Raw genomic sequence first — 17,488 nt, 5'->3', positions numbered from 1 at the left:
TCCACGGCTCAAAAGAACAAAGGAACTTCAATATGCATTTTATAAAGGTTTTTCACAAAGCCTGCACCAACAGGCACCACAGAGTAAGGCTGACACAGGATAAAGCACTGCTCAACCACTGAGCCTCTCCACTCCTTGTGAGCAAACGCTCAGTGATGCTCTGGTTTCTCCACATCTACACAGCAGCCTTCTTACAACCAAGTTTGACCAGCTCTGAATATTGTTCTTCAAGTCTTCTTTTCCATCAGAAATAGCTCAAGCCCTTGCATGCACATCACACGGTTTACTGGGGATAAAGATCTCCTGATTAGGAAAAAATTACAAGGAAAAAAAGGAGGTTTTGACAGGGAGCTGTCAGTTCCAACAACAATTTACCACAGAGGGACTTCGGACTGTGAACAAAAGTTGGCACTCACAGACAGTCCTTCGTGGAGCTCAGAGCAAAGTCAGGGCATTCCATCTCCTCTTGGCATTATAAGCATGGACTTCTTACCTCAGTGGTTACATTACTCTGCTGAGTAATGCCTTTCAGTACATCAGCTTCCCAAGGAGAAACAAACAAATACCTACTCCAAAAATATCAGCTCCTGTGTGAGTGAACACTTACCTGGGACAGGAGGTGGCAAAGCAAAGGCCAAAAGCTCAGTCACACACACTCTGGCCCCAGCCCAGAGGATGAAGCAGCTGGCTATTTTCAGAAAGGATGAAAAAGGGAAGATGGAAGATCTCTTCTACACGAACTCATGAGTGTAGTTTTTATTTTAATTTTAAAGCACAACCAACTACTTCACAGTACTCCAGCTTACCCAAATACACCACAAGAATATCACAAAGAAATCTTACAAAGCAGAAAACTATTTGCCACCCAACACACCCCACACAGCGAAGCACTTCAGTCTGCTCACGTCTCCAGCGTGCTGTGCCTTTGCCTCGGATTTGTTCTCCCTGCCAGCACCAGGAGGGAGCCCGAGCGGGGGTTCCCCAGCCCCTAACTCCATCCCGAGTCCAGGACAGCCTGTTTGATTTCAGAGGCCGGCACGAATTCTCCCAAAGGGTGCAGGAAGGACTCTCAGGAGGGCTGGTTTTGCTGACCTGCTGGGCCAGCACGGCTCACACACACACACACACACACAAACCACCTCCTTCCGAGCTCTCACTGTCCCTTCTCCGGCCAGTCCACGCCCGCTGCCCTTCCCTGCCGCCGGGGAGCAGCCAGGCCCCCCCAAACCCTGCGGCTCCCTGCGGGGCAGGGGCACCTTTCGGGCGGACGCTTCCATCGCCGCGGGAGCCGCGCCCTCCGCCGCCCGGAGCGCTCCGGGCAGGAGCATCCTCGGGAGCGGCGCTCAGGGACCCCCGCCCGCCGCCCACCGCCGGCCGCGCCCCGCGGGAGCCCCCGGCGCGGGGGAGCCCCGCCGTACTCACGGGCTCCGTCCGGCCCCGGGTAGCTCAGCACCAGCACGGGCAGCCCGGCCCCGCCGCGGGGCGCCGGGGGTCTCCAGAGCGCGGGCGGCGCGGCCGCGGCGCCGCCTCCATGGCCGGGGTACAGCAGGAAGAACGGCGGCGAGGAAGGGCGCGCCTCCTCCTCCTCCTCCTCCGCTGCTGCCGCCGCCGCCGCCTCCCCGGGCTCAGCCCGCCGCTCCATGCCCGCGGGCAGCTCCGCTCCGGCCCCGTCCCGGCAACTTTCAGCCGGCGGCGGCAGCGCTGCCCGCTCCGCCTCCGCCATCGCCGCCCGCTCCCGCCCCGCCCCGGCCGGGAAGCGGCGCCGCGGCCGCCCCATCCTCCGCCCCCGGGGCCGGGGATGTGCTCCGGGAGCGGCTCTGCCCGGCGCGGGGGGAGCGCGGGGTGACACAGACACCGACAGCGAGATCCCGAGGGGCTCTTACCCGAGAAGCGAAGCCATCGCACCGTGTGCTGCCTCCCCCCGGCATGGACAGCGGCGTTCTCTGATCCTGGGACAAAAGGCGACAATACAAAGTCCAAGTGTATTGCTTAACATTAAAACTGTCAAATACATTGTCTTTCAGAAGACAGGGATAAACACAGGGCACTTAATGTGGAGGGTAGTGTTGTCAGCAGGCAGGCAGCACATAAATCTGCCAGTTTTAAAGAAGACCTTCGGTGCACTCAGGTTAAGCTGAAACACGGGGCTGCTTTCTTTTCCAATCTCACATTAAAACTACAAAAGCAAAGCTGTAAAGGCAACTGATTTCTGGAGGCTGATTTTTCAGCGCTGCCCCAAGTCATGCAACATGCTGCAACTAATTCAACAGATACTTTAATCCATTTTACCAATCTCACAGCTGAAGGTTTGAATTTCTACTTGCTAATGAGAGTAAAGCCATGTCCATCCAAACTGTGTCTGATGGGGTATTATGGAACACAACTAGGAAAGCATTAACAAAACTTAAGGCAGCAGCAGGTATATTTCCACGTGAGATAGTCAATATATTTTCTTTCTGTGATACAGAAAGCATTGTCCCCCCTCTGCCATTGTGCTCTGTACAAAGACAAAAGAGCAGCTCATACCCTAGAGCTTCCTACGCTCTGCCTATGTCATTTTAAATATGAATCACTTCCATGCAAGTGCAGGCAGGACTGACTATCCCTTGGATCACCCTGCTCCAGATGAGCAGGTGCAGAGGACCTGGGGCAGGTACCTCCGTGGCTGTGGGGGCAATTGAGGTGAGGCAGAGCAGTTACCTGAGGTGAGTCCCAACCAGCATTAGGGGCTGCTGAGGCCAACAGTCCTCTCCAAGCAGCACCCTGGCCAGGACAAGTGCCATCCCACAGCTGAAGCTTGTCCTTGGCAGTGTCAGCACCTTCTCCAGAAACTGTGCTGGAAAAGGAAAAAAGCAGCATTAACTTGGCTCCACTTCTTGCTTCTTTTCCTGATCGTTATCTATGATCCTTCCCAGATTTTACATGTGTGCATTTTCATTGGGATTTTCAAACCTGTTTGCCACTCGGGATTTCCCTTTGGCACAAGTATTTCTTAAAACAGCAGCAGCGTCCCCCCTCCCATGGGGTTAATAATCCTGGCCTTCCCATGATCACTGATACATAAAACCATCCAGGAACGATATAGATGGCTTTGTCCAATCTCTGAACTAACCAAGCGGACATAATGCCCCGTTAATCTTCATTAAAGTGGGAGCCATGCTGTGCCATCTGCCGGCAGCCAGCACTGGGCAGCTGACACGCCGCATTCCCTCCGGCCTCCAGCCTTAATCCCAGTATTTCTGGGGAGCGTGTCCGTAATGGCACGCTAATTGGTTATTTCCCTCATTTACTGCTCACATGGAAGTTGCCAGAGTTTTGCTTGCCAGCTGCCTGGAGCTTTCCAAGGAAGCAGAGAGCCAGATCCATCAAAGACCCTGAGTGAGCCCTTCATTTTTGTACCAAGTGTGAAACATGCACGAGCAGGTGCTGTAGTAATGAGATCAGGGAGCACCTCTGCTGGATATTTTCCACATCCCATGTGATGCCTGTTACACAACACCATTCCTCGCCCGAAAAAGCACCTAAGCTGCTTTTTTTTTCCAGCACCTTACCTCTTACTGACCTCTTGGCAAAGTGTCCAGAGCCTAGCTCAGTGTTATCAGTGGCAGCCTCCATCATAGTCCCAGTTCCCAGTGGGAAAAGCTCTAGTTCCCTCCTCAGCAGGACTGGGACCCTTCTCCCTGGGAAAGAGCAGCCAACACTGTTTATTGCTGCCAGAATAAGGGCAGATGAGTGAGCACAGGTGAAGGACATTTATCCCCACAGCTCAAAGGTTACACATCTCACCTCTGGCCATCACGGTACAGAGAGCACTGCTCTAACCAGAAGATTTGTTCAGTCCATCTGGACATAGAAGGACTGATCCCATCTGTCTAGCTTAAGCTTACTAACCACCAGCCTTGAAAATTACCAAAATATTCCTGAGACAGCAATGAACAGCATGTTCCTGCCAGGAACAGGCCTGGGCTATAAAGCTTTATATCAGAACCCTACAGAAGCACATTGCACTCACAGAGGATGAGCAGAGCACCTGCATGTTTGAATTACAGCACCTGGCCTGGCACAGGGTCAGGTACACACACTCACATCTTGGCTTCCCCCAAGAACATCATACAGACAGAAAACCCTCCCCATGATATGCACTGACCTTTCTTGGCAATTACTCCCCTTAATTTCATATGGGAAACTAACACCTTTCAGATGGTACTGGCAAGCAAATCAAGGCATGGGCTCCCCAGACCTGTTCCAGACCCAGTACAGGTGTTGCCTGAGACAATTTTTGTTAAACTTAAGAAAAATTAATCACTTTTTCCTCCTTTACAGCCTGGGCTGGAAATGGCCACTCACAGTCAGCTCCTGGCAAGAACTTGACATGGGGTTAATATGCATTTACCCACTAGAAGGCATGGAGTTATTCCAAACATCCTGAAAGTTTACTTGGCAGCTGAAGACATCACATCTTACCCACTTGTCCTGCAGCAATGCTACTTAGTCCTGTAGCAGCAGACAACAGTTAGCATTTATCATAGGTGAACTTAATGTGTTATCACAGACAGATAGGTAGGAGATACAGACAAGTCCTTGCTTGGCTTCTCACTGCACTCAGGAGGGGAAACACTATTTCAGATCACATGGAATTAAGTAATTTAAGACAACCTAAAAGTAGTGTTTGTACATTTAAGAACTAACAAAGGAGTTAATTAAAATAATTAAATACCATAACCACATCTCTCCTTCTGCAGCGCAACACAGGAACAGGATTGACCAGAACACAACAGCAAAAAGGAGAAGAGAGTGAGAGCTGCTGAGCCCCCTTCTCAAGCCACCCTCAGGAGATCCATCCATCCCATCCCATCTCCCCACCAATCTCACATGGCCCATTTCACTCCCTTTGCTTGACACATCGCTTGCAACCTCTCAAGGTTCCCTGTTTATGGAAACAGGACAGCACCACAACAGAGGAAAATACCTTAACACATGGGCAAGTGTGCAAAGTGCCCTGTGGCACTTGGAGATGGCACCTTCTGAAAAAAAAAAAAAAAACAAACCAAAAACCAAGTACCACCCCACCCCCAACTTCCTTAAGAATAAAATTCACAACATCCTTTACAAAACTTTTATTGGATTCAGGACTGCTACTGGCAGCTCTTATAGAAAAGTGAGTGTCACTTGAGCTTCCTGCTCTTCTTGACGCCGGCGCGGATGCCGGACAGCTCCCCGGCGTATCTGTGCAGCTCCCTGCGCACCTCCCGCACCTGCCCCTTGCGGCGGATCTTGGCACGACGGAACTTCTCTCGATGCTTCACCCTGGGGTTGCGATCAATCTTCCTCCTTTTGGGCGTGAGGCCTTTGTTCTTGATCATCTGGTAGGTCACCCCCCTCTTTTTACTGGGATCCTCTGCTTCCGACACCGCTTCTTCTCCAAGCACGTCTTCATCTCCAGGTCTCTTCCTCTTGAGTGCCAGCTTCTCTTCCATCATCTTGTAGTATTTTAGGGCAGCCTCCTCATCCAGCTCCGACTCACTCGACGACTCAGAAGCAGCAGCAGCCTGGCCATTAGCAAGTGCAGAGGCCTGTTTTGATTTGTTTTTCTTGCCATCCATGGTGAGAAACACTGCAAACTTGTTTTCCTTCCGTAACCTCTCTTCCTTCTTGTCATAGTAGCTCCTCAGAAGCACACGGACCTGCGGGGATAACTTCTGGTCTATGACAGCAAGGTCATTGATGATATTTCTGTAAGCCACCAGCCGTTCGATGATGGGGTGACTATGAACCGGCACCCTCTTGGACTTCAAAACCAGATAGAAGCTGATATTAGCACAGTAGTTCAGGTACAGATGATACTTGGTCTGCAAATAGCGACTGCCCTTCCCTTGGGGGATAGTGCCGTCTTTGACCATCTGCAGCAGTGGGTGCAGCTCATCCTTGATTTCCATAAGCTTCACTTCCAAGTCTTCCATCAGCTGCAGGAGCTCAGGGGACTCCTGCTTCAGCAGCTTCAGCTGCTCCTTCTTGGAAAGGGCCTGCAGATTCTTGTCAATCTTCTGCCCCGTGCTATCGTGGGTTTTGCGCTGCTCAGCCAGGTAGCCCTGAATCATATCCAGCCCGTAGTCATCCTCCCCCAAGTCCTGCACTAACCGCCTCTGGATCACCTGAGCCTCCTGCTCCTCTTCCTCCTCCTCAGCATCGATCTCCTGCTGGCTCCGCTTGCCCTTGGCCTGGGCATCACTCCCGTAGTCCGTGTCATAGTAAAGCTGCTTCCGCTGGCCCCAGGAGAGCTCGTGGGGGAGCTTGGTGTCCGGTCGCTTCTCCTCCAAGTCGCTTTCCATGGACAGGTCCCCATCTTCATCCTCAACCTCATTTTCCTCGTCCTCGCCTTTCCCATCCTCATCTTCCTCCGCGTCTCCATCCTCATCCTCCTCTGCGCTGTGGTCCACGAAGAGATCCAGCCCCTGCTTCTCCTCCTCCTCCTCTTCTTCTTCCTCCTCGCTGTCCTCCTCGGGCAGCTGCAGCCCCAGCACCTCCTCCTCCTCCTCCTCGTCGCCGCTGTCCCCGGCCTCCTCGCCGCTGTCCAGGGCTGCCATCACGGCTCGGAACTGCGCCTCGTGGAACTGCTCCACGTCGTCCGCCAGCTCCTCGGGGCCGGCGCTGCCGCCGGGCGCCTCGTCCAGCCCATGGTCGTGCTCGGGGGACTGTGCCGGCGGCCGCAGGACGGTGCCGCGCCGGGTCCGCATGGCTCCCGCGGCTCCTCCGGCTCCTCCACACCGCCCCTTCCGCTTCCACCGCTCTCCTTCCGCTGCTCCGCCCGGCAGCTCAGCCCGGCCCCTTCCCGTTCCTGGTCCCGAGCGGGATCGGCCCCACGCCCACCAGGAGGTGGTGATAACCCCCCGCAGCCCCCGGGGAGGGGGTTCCGGCCGTGGCAGCTCTCCGCAATCGGTGATGCCACGTGGAAAAAGAGGGGGGGAAATAGCCTTTTTTAACTCCTCGGGGGTTTTTCTTCCCCTAAAAGCACAGCCCCGTATTGTTGCTGTCTGTGTGGTCATCTTGCACGAGGGGGAAAAACACACATGGAAAATACACCTGACACCTGAATCCACCTCTGCACTCCTTAGACCCATCCTTGTATGCAAATAGATCCATGCGTCCCAGTCAAGGAGCAATTCTGCTTTTTCAACACCCGAGGACCCCACATCGGGAGGGTTTTTAAGGCAATCTCTACTTATCCACCTTTGAATTCTCATCCTGTGTTTGTGTGTACCTGTCATCCATCTCAGAGCACCCAGCCTAGCCTCCCAGCTTTCCCAAGGGAAAAATCATGTTATTACTCAGCCACATGGAAACAGTCTACTTTGGAAAAGTACAGGCAGCCCTTCCAGAAGAGCAGCCGGAATCACATTAGTGTATTCCGAGCTCAGAAACCCAGAACCTGATAAATTAAGCACCCCCCACGTCCCAGCAATAGCAGTTCTGTGTTCAGGAAGTGCAGGTGCTTTTTTTCTCACCACAGAACAGGTGCAGTTATATTTATAAATGCTCCTGTCCACCTCTCCATGGAAAAAAAAAATATGTCAAGCAAATGTTCAAATTAACAGAGTGGTGTGCAAAACTTGACTCACTTTTAGGTGATTCATTTGGATTCTGGTCGATCTGATGGCAGACAGGTCTCATTTGTAACTCCTCTCCACACGGTTACCTCTGGGTCAACACTTTCTTGCACAAAGGCAGGTTTTCCCTCAGCTGCCTTTTACAAACCTGTCCCTGCTGGTTTTCAGCCATCACCTCCCTGAATACAGACCTGTAGAAGAAAGAGCAACAAGTATAAGTTGGGTTTGGTATCACTTAATTTGTTAGCCACTCCTCAGGGGAAGTTCTCACTTGATACTGGTTGGCCACGAAATGCAGCTGTCCCTGGTGATCAGGCTTTGTCATCTGGCTGCTCAATCCTGCTGGGTTTTTGTGTGAATCCAACCAGAGACAGCTGCAGCCAATTCCTGCAAGGTTAAAATTCCAGATAACTTTTGCAGGTGTGACTTAGCAAAATCCAGGACTCCCTCATTTCCCTGACCCTGATATTACCAAATAACTGACCTTATTTTGTTTCAAATCTGGCCTTTCAAAATTCAGAGCCTTAACAAAAGACTAACTTGCACTTGGACTCTCATGGATTTTAATGGCATTGACACATTGTCTCTCAACCCAAAGTTTATTTCCAAGAGCAGAAAACAGTGTACAGATATTTGAACTCTGTCCAAGACTTGCTGAAAACACCATCCACTTCTGGAGAAGCTGGATATGTCCTCCAGCATGAGTTAGTTCAGGCAGTTACCAGCAGCTGCTCAAGCCAAAGCAGTCTGCTGTGAACATCAATGGAATCATTGCTATCAACACAATTATCAGGGAATGCTACGGGGTCTGTTTTAATCAACCATTTTCTTGGCATCCCAGTGAGAAAGGAGGAGCAGCAAAGGGAAGCATAGGACAGACTGTTTGTGGATGGCAAGTTATCTGGAGAGACCCCGTGCCCTGGTGTCATCCTTCTCACCCGTCACAGCAAGGACACACACAGACAACTATTCTGCCTCACTTCATCCAGGTACCTGCCCAGCTTCTTACCTGGAAAATCCTAGTTCAGCCTGTCAAGACCCAGCTGGAGGCACAGGACAAGTGAAAGGAGACTGAGACTGCAAGGCTGGCTCCCATTTCTTTTCCAGTGCTCAATTATTCCTCCGCTGGCCTCTGCCCCACAGGGAGGTTGGGAGTCCAGCTCCTCACTCAGCCAGAAATGGAGCCTGGACTGATGGACTGCCAGTCCCTTGCCAAAACACCTGCTTGCCCAGATAAATTTTTTGGTAATTCAAAATGTTACCCACTAAAAAGGGGATCGTCCATAGAAGTAACAGTCCATAAAACAGACCTTCCTCTCAAGAGCTTGCAGTCTTGCTAGAAACCCCAGAGACATGCAGGTGGCTGAAGGGGACTAAAAATAGCCCTCATGTCACCATATCCAGACCGAAGGGACTGTACGCACACGTGTAGATTAGCAACCGAAATCCAGATATGCTGAACACCAGCAGCCAGGGAAAACCACTGAAATCAACAGAAACACAGAACATGGTTCTGCTCAGTCTCTGCTTTGGGGTTAGAAAATACTCAGGTGGGGGTTTCCCTTGGATTTTCCCAGTGACATATTTTTATTAGTGTATTTTGGCAAAGCAGACCAGACCCAGCCTCCTTTGCATGTGCTTCATCCTGGTGCCTGCTTTCCCCCCTTCTTGGATAATTCTAAGAAAATGCTTTGTTACAGAAAAGGGTGACTGAAGCAAATAGTGCATTAAACAGACACCCCCACCAGCCCAGGTGAGCCAGGTTTATTTACCTTCTGCAAAAGTGGGACACAGGGAACATCTTGCCACTGCCTCAGAGAGCACTGCACACAACTGTTGGCAATACCTTCTGGGAGGAGGAGAGGAAGCAAACTCGAATCCTGCCCTCCTGTAGATGTATCCATGATGAGAAAACAGGGTTTGTTAAGAGCTATGGCAGAACCCAATGCCCTGCAAGGAGCTGGGCTGTCACCCATCATTGCCCCCCCAGCTCCCACACTCACCTTGCACATGGACACTGCTGATGTAACCTGAAAGCTCATTGCATCAGGCAGCTGCAGGGTGAGATGTTTGTGCTTGGAAAAGCTCAGGGCACAGAATCAGGGGGCTTGGAAGAACCCCAGGGTTGGGGACCCAGCCTCTGAAAAGGGAGGAGAGCCTGCAAGGTGACAGGAACTGGGATGCCTGGCAGCACTGCCTAATGACTTCAGCCTCTCAGAGAAGCCTGGCAAGAGCAATCAGGCCCTTGCTAAGACTGGGCTTTCCTTAAAAAGTGGCCTTTTCTGCACTAGACACATGCAAATGCTGCAGGAACAGCTCTCACCATTGCAGGTTACATTGCAACATTTGTGTGTCAGAGTTCCATAAGTGATACTAAATCTGGGACAAAAGAAATCCAGGTCCTCTCTAGTATCTTCAGGAAAAGCCTGCACGCCCAGTACCTCAGGGTTTGGTTGGGACCTGACTCAGGACCTCTCACCACAAGTCCCATGGAGTCCCTTTTCCATTCTCAAGGAAATACACTCCTGGATGCAGTGGGCAGAGATGCAGGAAAAGCTCAGCTTGGCCCCAGAGCTGCTGTTGGCTTTACCTCTCTCACCCCTCCCCTCTCATCTTGCCTGCTTTGACTGCAGGCTCTCTGGGGGCAGCTCAGGCCCTTAATACAGGTTGGCACACAGCTGGTCCAAACAGGACTCACTTGGAAGCCTGAAGTGGTTTTTTAGTATGACTTAAGTGATCTTTTAAGTCTGGTTTCTCACAATTAGGAGCCAGAGCTGTGGTCCTTGGACTTTCTTACTTTAGACTGGCCCTGATGGCAAGATGTCCCCTAAGGACCAGGGTGGTTTTGCACCTCCTTGCACTCAAGCAGCTTCACTGTTAGAGATGAACAGGAAAAAACACCTCAATGAAAGCACAACCCCCCGCCCCGTTCCCCTCTGAAAGCCAGAGGTCTTGGTGCACTCACACACCTGGTTTCAGTCCCCAAAGCCACATTTCCCGTGTCAGTGCAGCCAGCCGGGCTGTTTATTTTAGGAAACCCATTTGCACACACCCTTATAGGCAGAGACAGGCTCTGCACCCACATTCTTCAAAAGAAGGGGAGGCAGGATGAAGAACTCTTGGTTGCTGTGCGTGGCCTTGGCCGTCTCCTTGGGGATCATCCTTGTGGCAGGTAGGTGGAAAACTGGGATTAAAATATCAGTGACAGGTTTTCTGTAATCTACAACAGTCAAAGGTCCAAACTCTAAGCCTGCTCAAGCAATCATGGTTCAGTGGTGCTTGGACGCCTCTGTGTGTTTCTGCACCAGAGCTGTGTGGGTTTAGTTGCTGCCTTGAGGACAAAGTGATGTCTAGCTGCAAATTTAAACCTTGGTGATTAGCCATTTCTTATCAGGTTGCTGAAGCAACAAACGGCCAACGTGCTTGCTTGCTCTTCTGCAGTGCTAGGGACCTTGCAAGACTTAGGTGCTAGATTTAAAGACTTCCAAAACCTTCCTGGTAATCCTGTCCTATGGCTGCAGCCAAGTTATTTTTGATTAAACAGTAGTTTGTCACGTAACTCCACTGAATTTCTTGGGAACTCTTGATTTGCACTGAGATCAGAGTGTGCTCCCAGCACACTCCTCAGTGTGGGTGTCAGGTCTCTCTGTGACAGTCTGAAGCCATTGTCATGCACATGGTGCATCTGGTCTGCAGGATTATGTCAGTGCTCAAGGATAACCATCCCAACAGCATGGACAGCTGCATCCGTGCATTTTCTCCAGCTTTTGGGAAAGGGCATCTTATTGCCCACCCAGGCAATTCTCTTGGGCTTCACAGTGTATCACAGGATGATCCAATATTGGAAAATGAGAAATTTTGTCCAAAAAACAGCTACGTAAGTATTGAGGAGGAAGGGAACACCTTAGCACAGGAAATGCAAACTGCAGACACTTAAAACAGCATTAGGTAATTTTGTACTTAAATACCTTCTCCCCAGAGGGACTTCACTGGGTGGCATATGGAGATATTGCTGACAAAATTATATTTTTTGAGCACTGTAATTTTACTTGAAAAATAAATGGAGTTGCAGTAACTTTTTACAGTGAAGCCAAGAGCATTACACAAAGAATTAAATCAGGACAGCATTTTTAGAGCGCATTCAAAAAACCCTGCATATGCATAAAATAGCGTGTTAAACTAATTTTAGAATTAAAGCTGCTCCCAAAGGCTTTGGGACAACCCCAAAGCCAATAGGATGTGACTTGAATATTGGCTTTAGATTAAGGGCTTGGAAAAAACTGCACACAACCTTATGTGGAATACAGCACAGACAGCAGAGCAAGGGCTGTGTGAAGGACAAGCCAGAGACCTTCCATGAGCCAAAAGAAAGACCAGGACAAGGAGCCAGGGACTAGAGAGGCTTTTCTGGGAAGCTTCTGCTTCAGAGAGAAGTGCTCACGTGGAGTGATGAGTTGGCAGAGAAGAAGCTTGCAGAGCAAAGAAGCAAAGTGATTTTTTCCCCAAGCTAGAAACTCCACAGAGAATCTTCTTCAGCAGGTGTTCTGCTGCCAAAGGCAGCCAAGGCCACAGAAACAGCACTTGAAACCAGCAGGTGAACTCCAGGGTCACTCTGAGGCATCATTTCACACAGTTTTGGTGCCATTGTCCCAGATACAGTGCCTGTAACAATCTCAGAAAACCTGGAATAGGAGCTGATGAGACCAGTATATTATAGGGGCCAGAAGGACCAAAGCTTTTAAGTCCAAGTGACTCCAAAGTCCTTTATAGACATGATTAACACAGATGTTTTCAGCCTAGTTCTTCTTTCTCTCCATGATTAAACCAAGGGGCAAGCAGAGCAGGCAAGTCCATCTACTTGCCCAGTAAGGCAGCATTGCACAACACCAGGAACATTCCAAAAGCCTCTGGGTGACACATGGGATGTTTTAGCCAGTTTTGACCAAGTTTCATATTATGTAGCATGCTGACAGTGTGGGAGACATACTCAAAGAGAGAAGAAACAGCTTGGGTAAGAAAATCAGGACCAGAGTTTTCCCTGCAAAGCACAAACATCATCAGGGCCACCTGCCCTTCCCTGGAATCAATCCAGGTGCTGTATTGGTGCCCTCCTGGCATTCTCATCCCTTGGTTTTCTGCTAGAATAGCTTTCACAGCTTTTTTCCTTGACTCCGGGGTTGCATGTGCTGTGCTTGCAGGGTACCCCCTGGAGCCCGAGGATGAGGAGTATGTGCTGGTCAATAACAAGTGTCAGTGTGTGACAATGACCTCCAAGATCGTCCCCTCCAAAGAAGACCCTGATCAAGAAGTCCTGGAGAGACACATACGTATCCTGTAAGTGGCAGACAAATACTTCATGGAGATGGTGAGCAAGTGATGAAGTGTTCCCTTTTCTGTGCACTCTTTCCCATGTCCTGGCACTGATGAAGGGAACAACCTGTCCCATGGGCTGCTTTCTGTGGTATCCTAAATACTTCCCTTTGTTTAGTGTTTTTCTACCTCACGTGAACCTCTCTGGTGTTTGTCCCTTCAGATACAAAAAGCATACCCATGTTTTAAGCAGTCCAGTAGTAACTTCACAAAATAGGCTGGGGAAGTAGAGTGTAACATGCCAACAGCTGATCTAATCTGAAACCAGATGAGGCCCATGCCACTGGATACTTCCCTATCTGATTGCAAGTCTTGGAAAATAATTAAGGCCTAAACTATCAGAAAAGCTTAATGCTATGAGACAGATCTCAGTTCAAGAGTAGGACTTGGTCCTGTCCACTCCCACAAACCTAACTGAAGAGTGTGTGTGTGTCTGGAAAACAAGGACCAAGTTCAGGCTCAGAACTGCAGGATCTCTGGTAGAGCTCACAACAGGAGAGCCACTAGTGAAACATTCCTGTCCATGTCCTGCAAGTCTCCCAGGCACCTGCCAGCTCAGAGTTTAACAGAAGCAAACTGTCACTTTGAAAGTTGCCCTCATGGGAGTTGCTGCAGTCCTCTTGGGGAGGGTCAGAATGGAAATAACCCAAGGAATGAGATGAGAGTTTAGAATTGCTTATTAAACAGGGTCCTCTCTGCTGTGAGCAATTTCCATGAGTGATTCTTCTCCCTCCTTTGCAGAGTCCCCCTGAAGGCTCGAGAGAACATCTCTGACCCCTTGTCCCCTCCCAGAACCAAATTTGTCTACCGGATCTCTGAACTGTAAGTAGTTTTATTTCCAGTCTTAATTTCCCAAGATTTAACCCACAGCAGCTCAAAAAGGTGCTTGAAGGCTGGGAGTTCCCATATAACACCTATAAAGGCTACAGGACTCTCTGGCTCCATCTGCAGATCGACAGGAAAGATTTGGGTTTCACCAAGGGCATGTTGTCATCACAACTCTTCACACTTGTTCTGTTCTCCATCTCTTGCAGCTGCAGAAACTGCAATCCTGTAGAGGTTGATCTGGGTGGGAGGATCGTCCAGGCCCAGCAGGGCAACTTCTGTGATGAACCCCAGACCTGCTACACCTACGACAGAGAGCAGTGCTACAGCTCCCCTGTGCCCTTCCTGTACCAAGGGGAGGTGAAGCATGTCCCAGCAGCTCTGACACCGACATCCTGCTACGCTGATTAGGTGAACCCCTGCTGTGCTGAAGCCTGGCTGCACTCCCTGTTCCCATCCCAGATACAGGTGTAGCACCATAGTACCCGGGCGACAGAGTCCCAAATACCAGTCCCTACAGCAATGCCAGCTTGCCTCTCCATATTTTCAGCATCAGACTAGTGCCATCTCCCAAGAACAGCTCCTGGTTGTCAGCAACTCTGTTCTCATATCCCTGGCACATACCTGCAATACCAGTACATGTCTCAGACATGATCACTGTATAGACCAGATACAAATCAGTGATCCCCTTGAAGCCAAGGGAACCACACCGATTTACAGCTCTGGGGAACCTGTCCTTGACAGTCTCCTGTGTGTCTCCACCTGAGCCAAGCTGCCACAGACATCAGCAGGAATGTCTGTGCACTTCCCGAGCCATCTAAAGCAAACCTCTGCACTCTCTTCATGCAAGACCTTTGACCATGTTAGCAGGATTTGTGCCACCCTTAGAAGGCTGTTGTACAACCGTATTTTAGGGACAGGAGTTCACATTTCAAAGTTATTTTACCATTGATGATCCTAGACCCTTCTAGCACTTGGACATCTGCAAGCTTTTAGTTCTCACAGATTCAGGGAAGATCAAAAGATGCCGCTACCCTGAAGCGTTTTGCAAAGTTGCCAAGACCTCAGCTGTGCCGGGAAAAGCCAACTCTTCCAGGAGATGTTAGGCAGTTCACTTCCCATGCTGCTCCACTGCTATTGCTGCCTTCTTCCACCCCTGCTCCCACTTGAATTACTGAAAAAAAAATTCAATCTATCTCAAGTTTCTTTTCTTCCTTGCTTTGCATTTAAAGCTTAAAAAAAAAAAAAATCTGTGAAGGGGGACATGAAGTGCAAGAGCAGAACCCTGGCTTGGGATTCAGAATTGGACTAACGAAATAGCAAAAACCTTATTCCTGTAGTCGTAGCTTTGTTAGTGAAATATTCAATAAAATTTTGTCTGCATCAGTCTGTGTGTTCTATTTAAATTCAATAAGAAGACATGAGACACAGCCAAACCTATAATCATATTCTTTTCTCCTTCACAAGGAATCAAACTCTCCCTAAATAACTGCTTATACTTACAGGCAAAGTATCCCAAAATCTCAGAATAGAAATATTTCCATGCACTTGCAGAAACCCTGACAGATTGGGGCTGAATTGGTTTATCATTATCTGCATCACCGAGCTGCTTCAAGGCCCTGTGAGTCAGAGCAGGATCAGAGTCTCGAAATCCAAACAGCACTTAAAATTACTGTTGAAATTGCAACCCACAGATCACATATTTTCCTCACCCCTGGAAAAGTGCCTTTAAGACAAGCAAGTTAGGAGACAGTCATTCATATATAAGGTGTCTGTCCTGAAGAAAAAACAATTTTCTGGGGGCCAAGTTTTAAAGAGCAAAGGGGTAAAAAGGACAGAAACAAATTATTCTGAGGTTACATCAGTCATGGAAAATGAACATTTGCAAAACATGATTTTTCCCCTCAAGTAAGCCAGTTAAGAAAAGCCAAATATCAGGGGAGGCAAAGAGCCTCCTGTCAGGTACTGACACAGCTGTACCCATTGCAGTGGGTAGGTACTAAGCTCAACAACATTTGCCTCAAAGACATTTTCACCTACAGAATCCTGGTGTTCCCCTGTCTCACAGTACTGTGATGTTACAAGTTAGCAGGTCACCACGAGGCTGCATTTCATCCCCCACAGGAACTTAACCTTTGCCCTCTGGAATTTACTTCAAGTGTAATAATATATTTAAGCAAATTTTTTACTCTAAAACTGAATTGCAACATGCACCTTTACTGCCCTTTATTGAAACAAAACTCACAACATATTTTTAGGTTAGGTAGAACTAGACATTGGATTGGTTACTACTCAGCACATGGTGATTTTGACCATTAAAAAGTGATTTGCAAGAAGTTCCTCCCTTCAGAGGAAGACCACAGGAAGCAAAGCTGAGGCTGAGTATCCCCCAGTGCCCCCCAGATTCCTGACATCAGCACCACTAGCCAAGACTGTTCTTGTCCCACAGGACCTGCAAGTGACTGAGCATTTTTTAAGCCATTACTGTAACATCTCCCTGTTCTGATGAACAACAACACACAACTCCTGTGCCTCAAGCCTGTAAATAATTTATGAGTCACAATCCAGAAATAAGTATTTCTGCTGGACCTAAAGACTTGCCTGGGGTTTTTTTAAAGGAAAAGAGCACTAACCCTCTTCTTAATTAGAAAATTACAAGTACGAAGTCCAGAAAGACAAACTCCCTACAGCAACAGAAGGCCAAGAACCGACACTATTTAAATGAAATGCTGGCAATCAAATACACTAAATAAGTTCAAGGAAAAACTCCCAGACACTGTGAAAACTCAAACTCTACAGCTCTCATCTGAATAGAAAGAAGGGGGCTGACTACAGCAAAGGCAAAACAGAGCCAAGACCCGCCCATGATACAAACAACCACAACAAAAACAAAGAAAGCCTTTTGGTCTATAACATAGCCAAAAATGTTTTTCACAAATGTTATCATTAAGGATGTTAATTAAACCATTATAGTCATCACAAAGATACAATATGCTTTCTATCTTGCTTACAAAACAACATAAAGACGTAAACTTACGCTTCTTACCTTAAAATGAGCAAGCAACCTCCCTGAGGAGCATCCACCCGCTCCACCACCATTAAACCAAAGTAGTAAAGCCCATCTGTCCTGAGTTTAAATATTCTTGGCCTAATTATCTGGTAGAAATCAGACCAATCAATGTGCAGGGGGCAACGAGCTCAGGGTATAAAAGCTCAAACCCAGGCCTTGCTTTCTTCTGTGTTAGAGCAGTGAGGATGTGGTAAGGTAACTTTTGGGTTTTGTAATAAGAATTGGTTGCTTAATTTATGGGCTTCTTTTTTCTGATGCTACCTTAAAGTTAAAATGCTTTTAAAAAAATAATTTTATAATGCTTTCTGATATAGATGTTAAATTCTATGGCAATTTAGGGTTGTAGGTTTCTTCAGTAAAAATCTTGTTAAAAGTTTATATAACTGGTTTGTATTGTAAATGCTATGAGAAGGGTTTTACTGTGTACTGGCTGCTTAAGGAAGAGTGGGTTTGCAATATAAAAGTTAGCAGAGCTTTAAAAAAACTGGTTAGCAAGACAATTTCTAATTTCAGTATGTTTGTACATGGCTGAAGTGAGTTGTTAACTTCTCTAGCCCTTTCAGTAGCTATTGCAGAAACAAAAGCAATAGTATTGCTTCTTTGGAAGTATTAATTACTT

The 17,488-nt window shown here is 48.6% G+C and overlaps 3 protein-coding genes across 9 annotated transcripts in view; 1 reads left to right on the top strand and 2 right to left on the bottom strand.

Annotated features, from left to right (window-relative positions):
• RUFY3 (RUN and FYVE domain containing 3) overlaps positions 1–3,680 on the bottom strand; it is a 32,571-nt gene extending 28,891 nt beyond the window's left edge. For 4 of the 7 annotated variants that reach the window (XR_007900101.1, XM_051769386.1, XM_051769387.1 and 1 more), the window contains exon 1: positions 1,423–1,738. Coding sequence is in view for 3 of the 7 variants with exons in the window: in XM_051769386.1 (XP_051625346.1) it covers positions 1,423–1,723 (301 nt within the window). In the remaining 4 variants the exon portion in view is untranslated. Of the gene's footprint in view, positions 1–1,422; positions 1,739–1,883; positions 1,950–2,700; positions 2,837–3,551 lie in introns of those variants that run through there. The other 3 variants (XM_051769388.1, XM_051769390.1, XM_051769391.1) reach the window with 2 other exon arrangements.
• A 1,422-nt stretch (positions 3,681–5,102) lies between these two features.
• Positions 5,103–7,265, bottom strand: UTP3 (UTP3 small subunit processome component). The gene has a single exon (XM_051769397.1). The coding sequence runs from the start codon at positions 7,263–7,265 to the stop codon at positions 5,166–5,168; it is 2,100 nt and encodes a 699-aa protein (XP_051625357.1). The 3' UTR covers positions 5,103–5,165.
• Positions 7,266–10,575: 3,310 nt separating this feature from the next.
• On the top strand, positions 10,576–15,185 carry JCHAIN (joining chain of multimeric IgA and IgM). The gene is made up of 4 exons (XM_051769417.1): positions 10,576–10,776; positions 12,803–12,938; positions 13,716–13,796; positions 14,009–15,185. The coding sequence occupies exons 1-4, from the start codon at positions 10,713–10,715 to the stop codon at positions 14,208–14,210; spliced, it is 483 nt and encodes a 160-aa protein (XP_051625377.1). The 5' UTR covers positions 10,576–10,712; the 3' UTR covers positions 14,211–15,185.
• Positions 15,186–17,488: the final 2,303 nt, after the last annotated feature.

Source organism: Manacus candei, unplaced genomic scaffold (assembly GCF_025592945.1).
Source record: "Manacus candei isolate 608988 ecotype Guabito, Panama unplaced genomic scaffold, ASM2559294v1 h1tg000107l, whole genome shotgun sequence".
Taxonomy (NCBI): domain Eukaryota; kingdom Metazoa; phylum Chordata; class Aves; order Passeriformes; family Pipridae; genus Manacus; species Manacus candei.
This window is presented reverse-complemented; position numbering and strand designations above follow the sequence as displayed.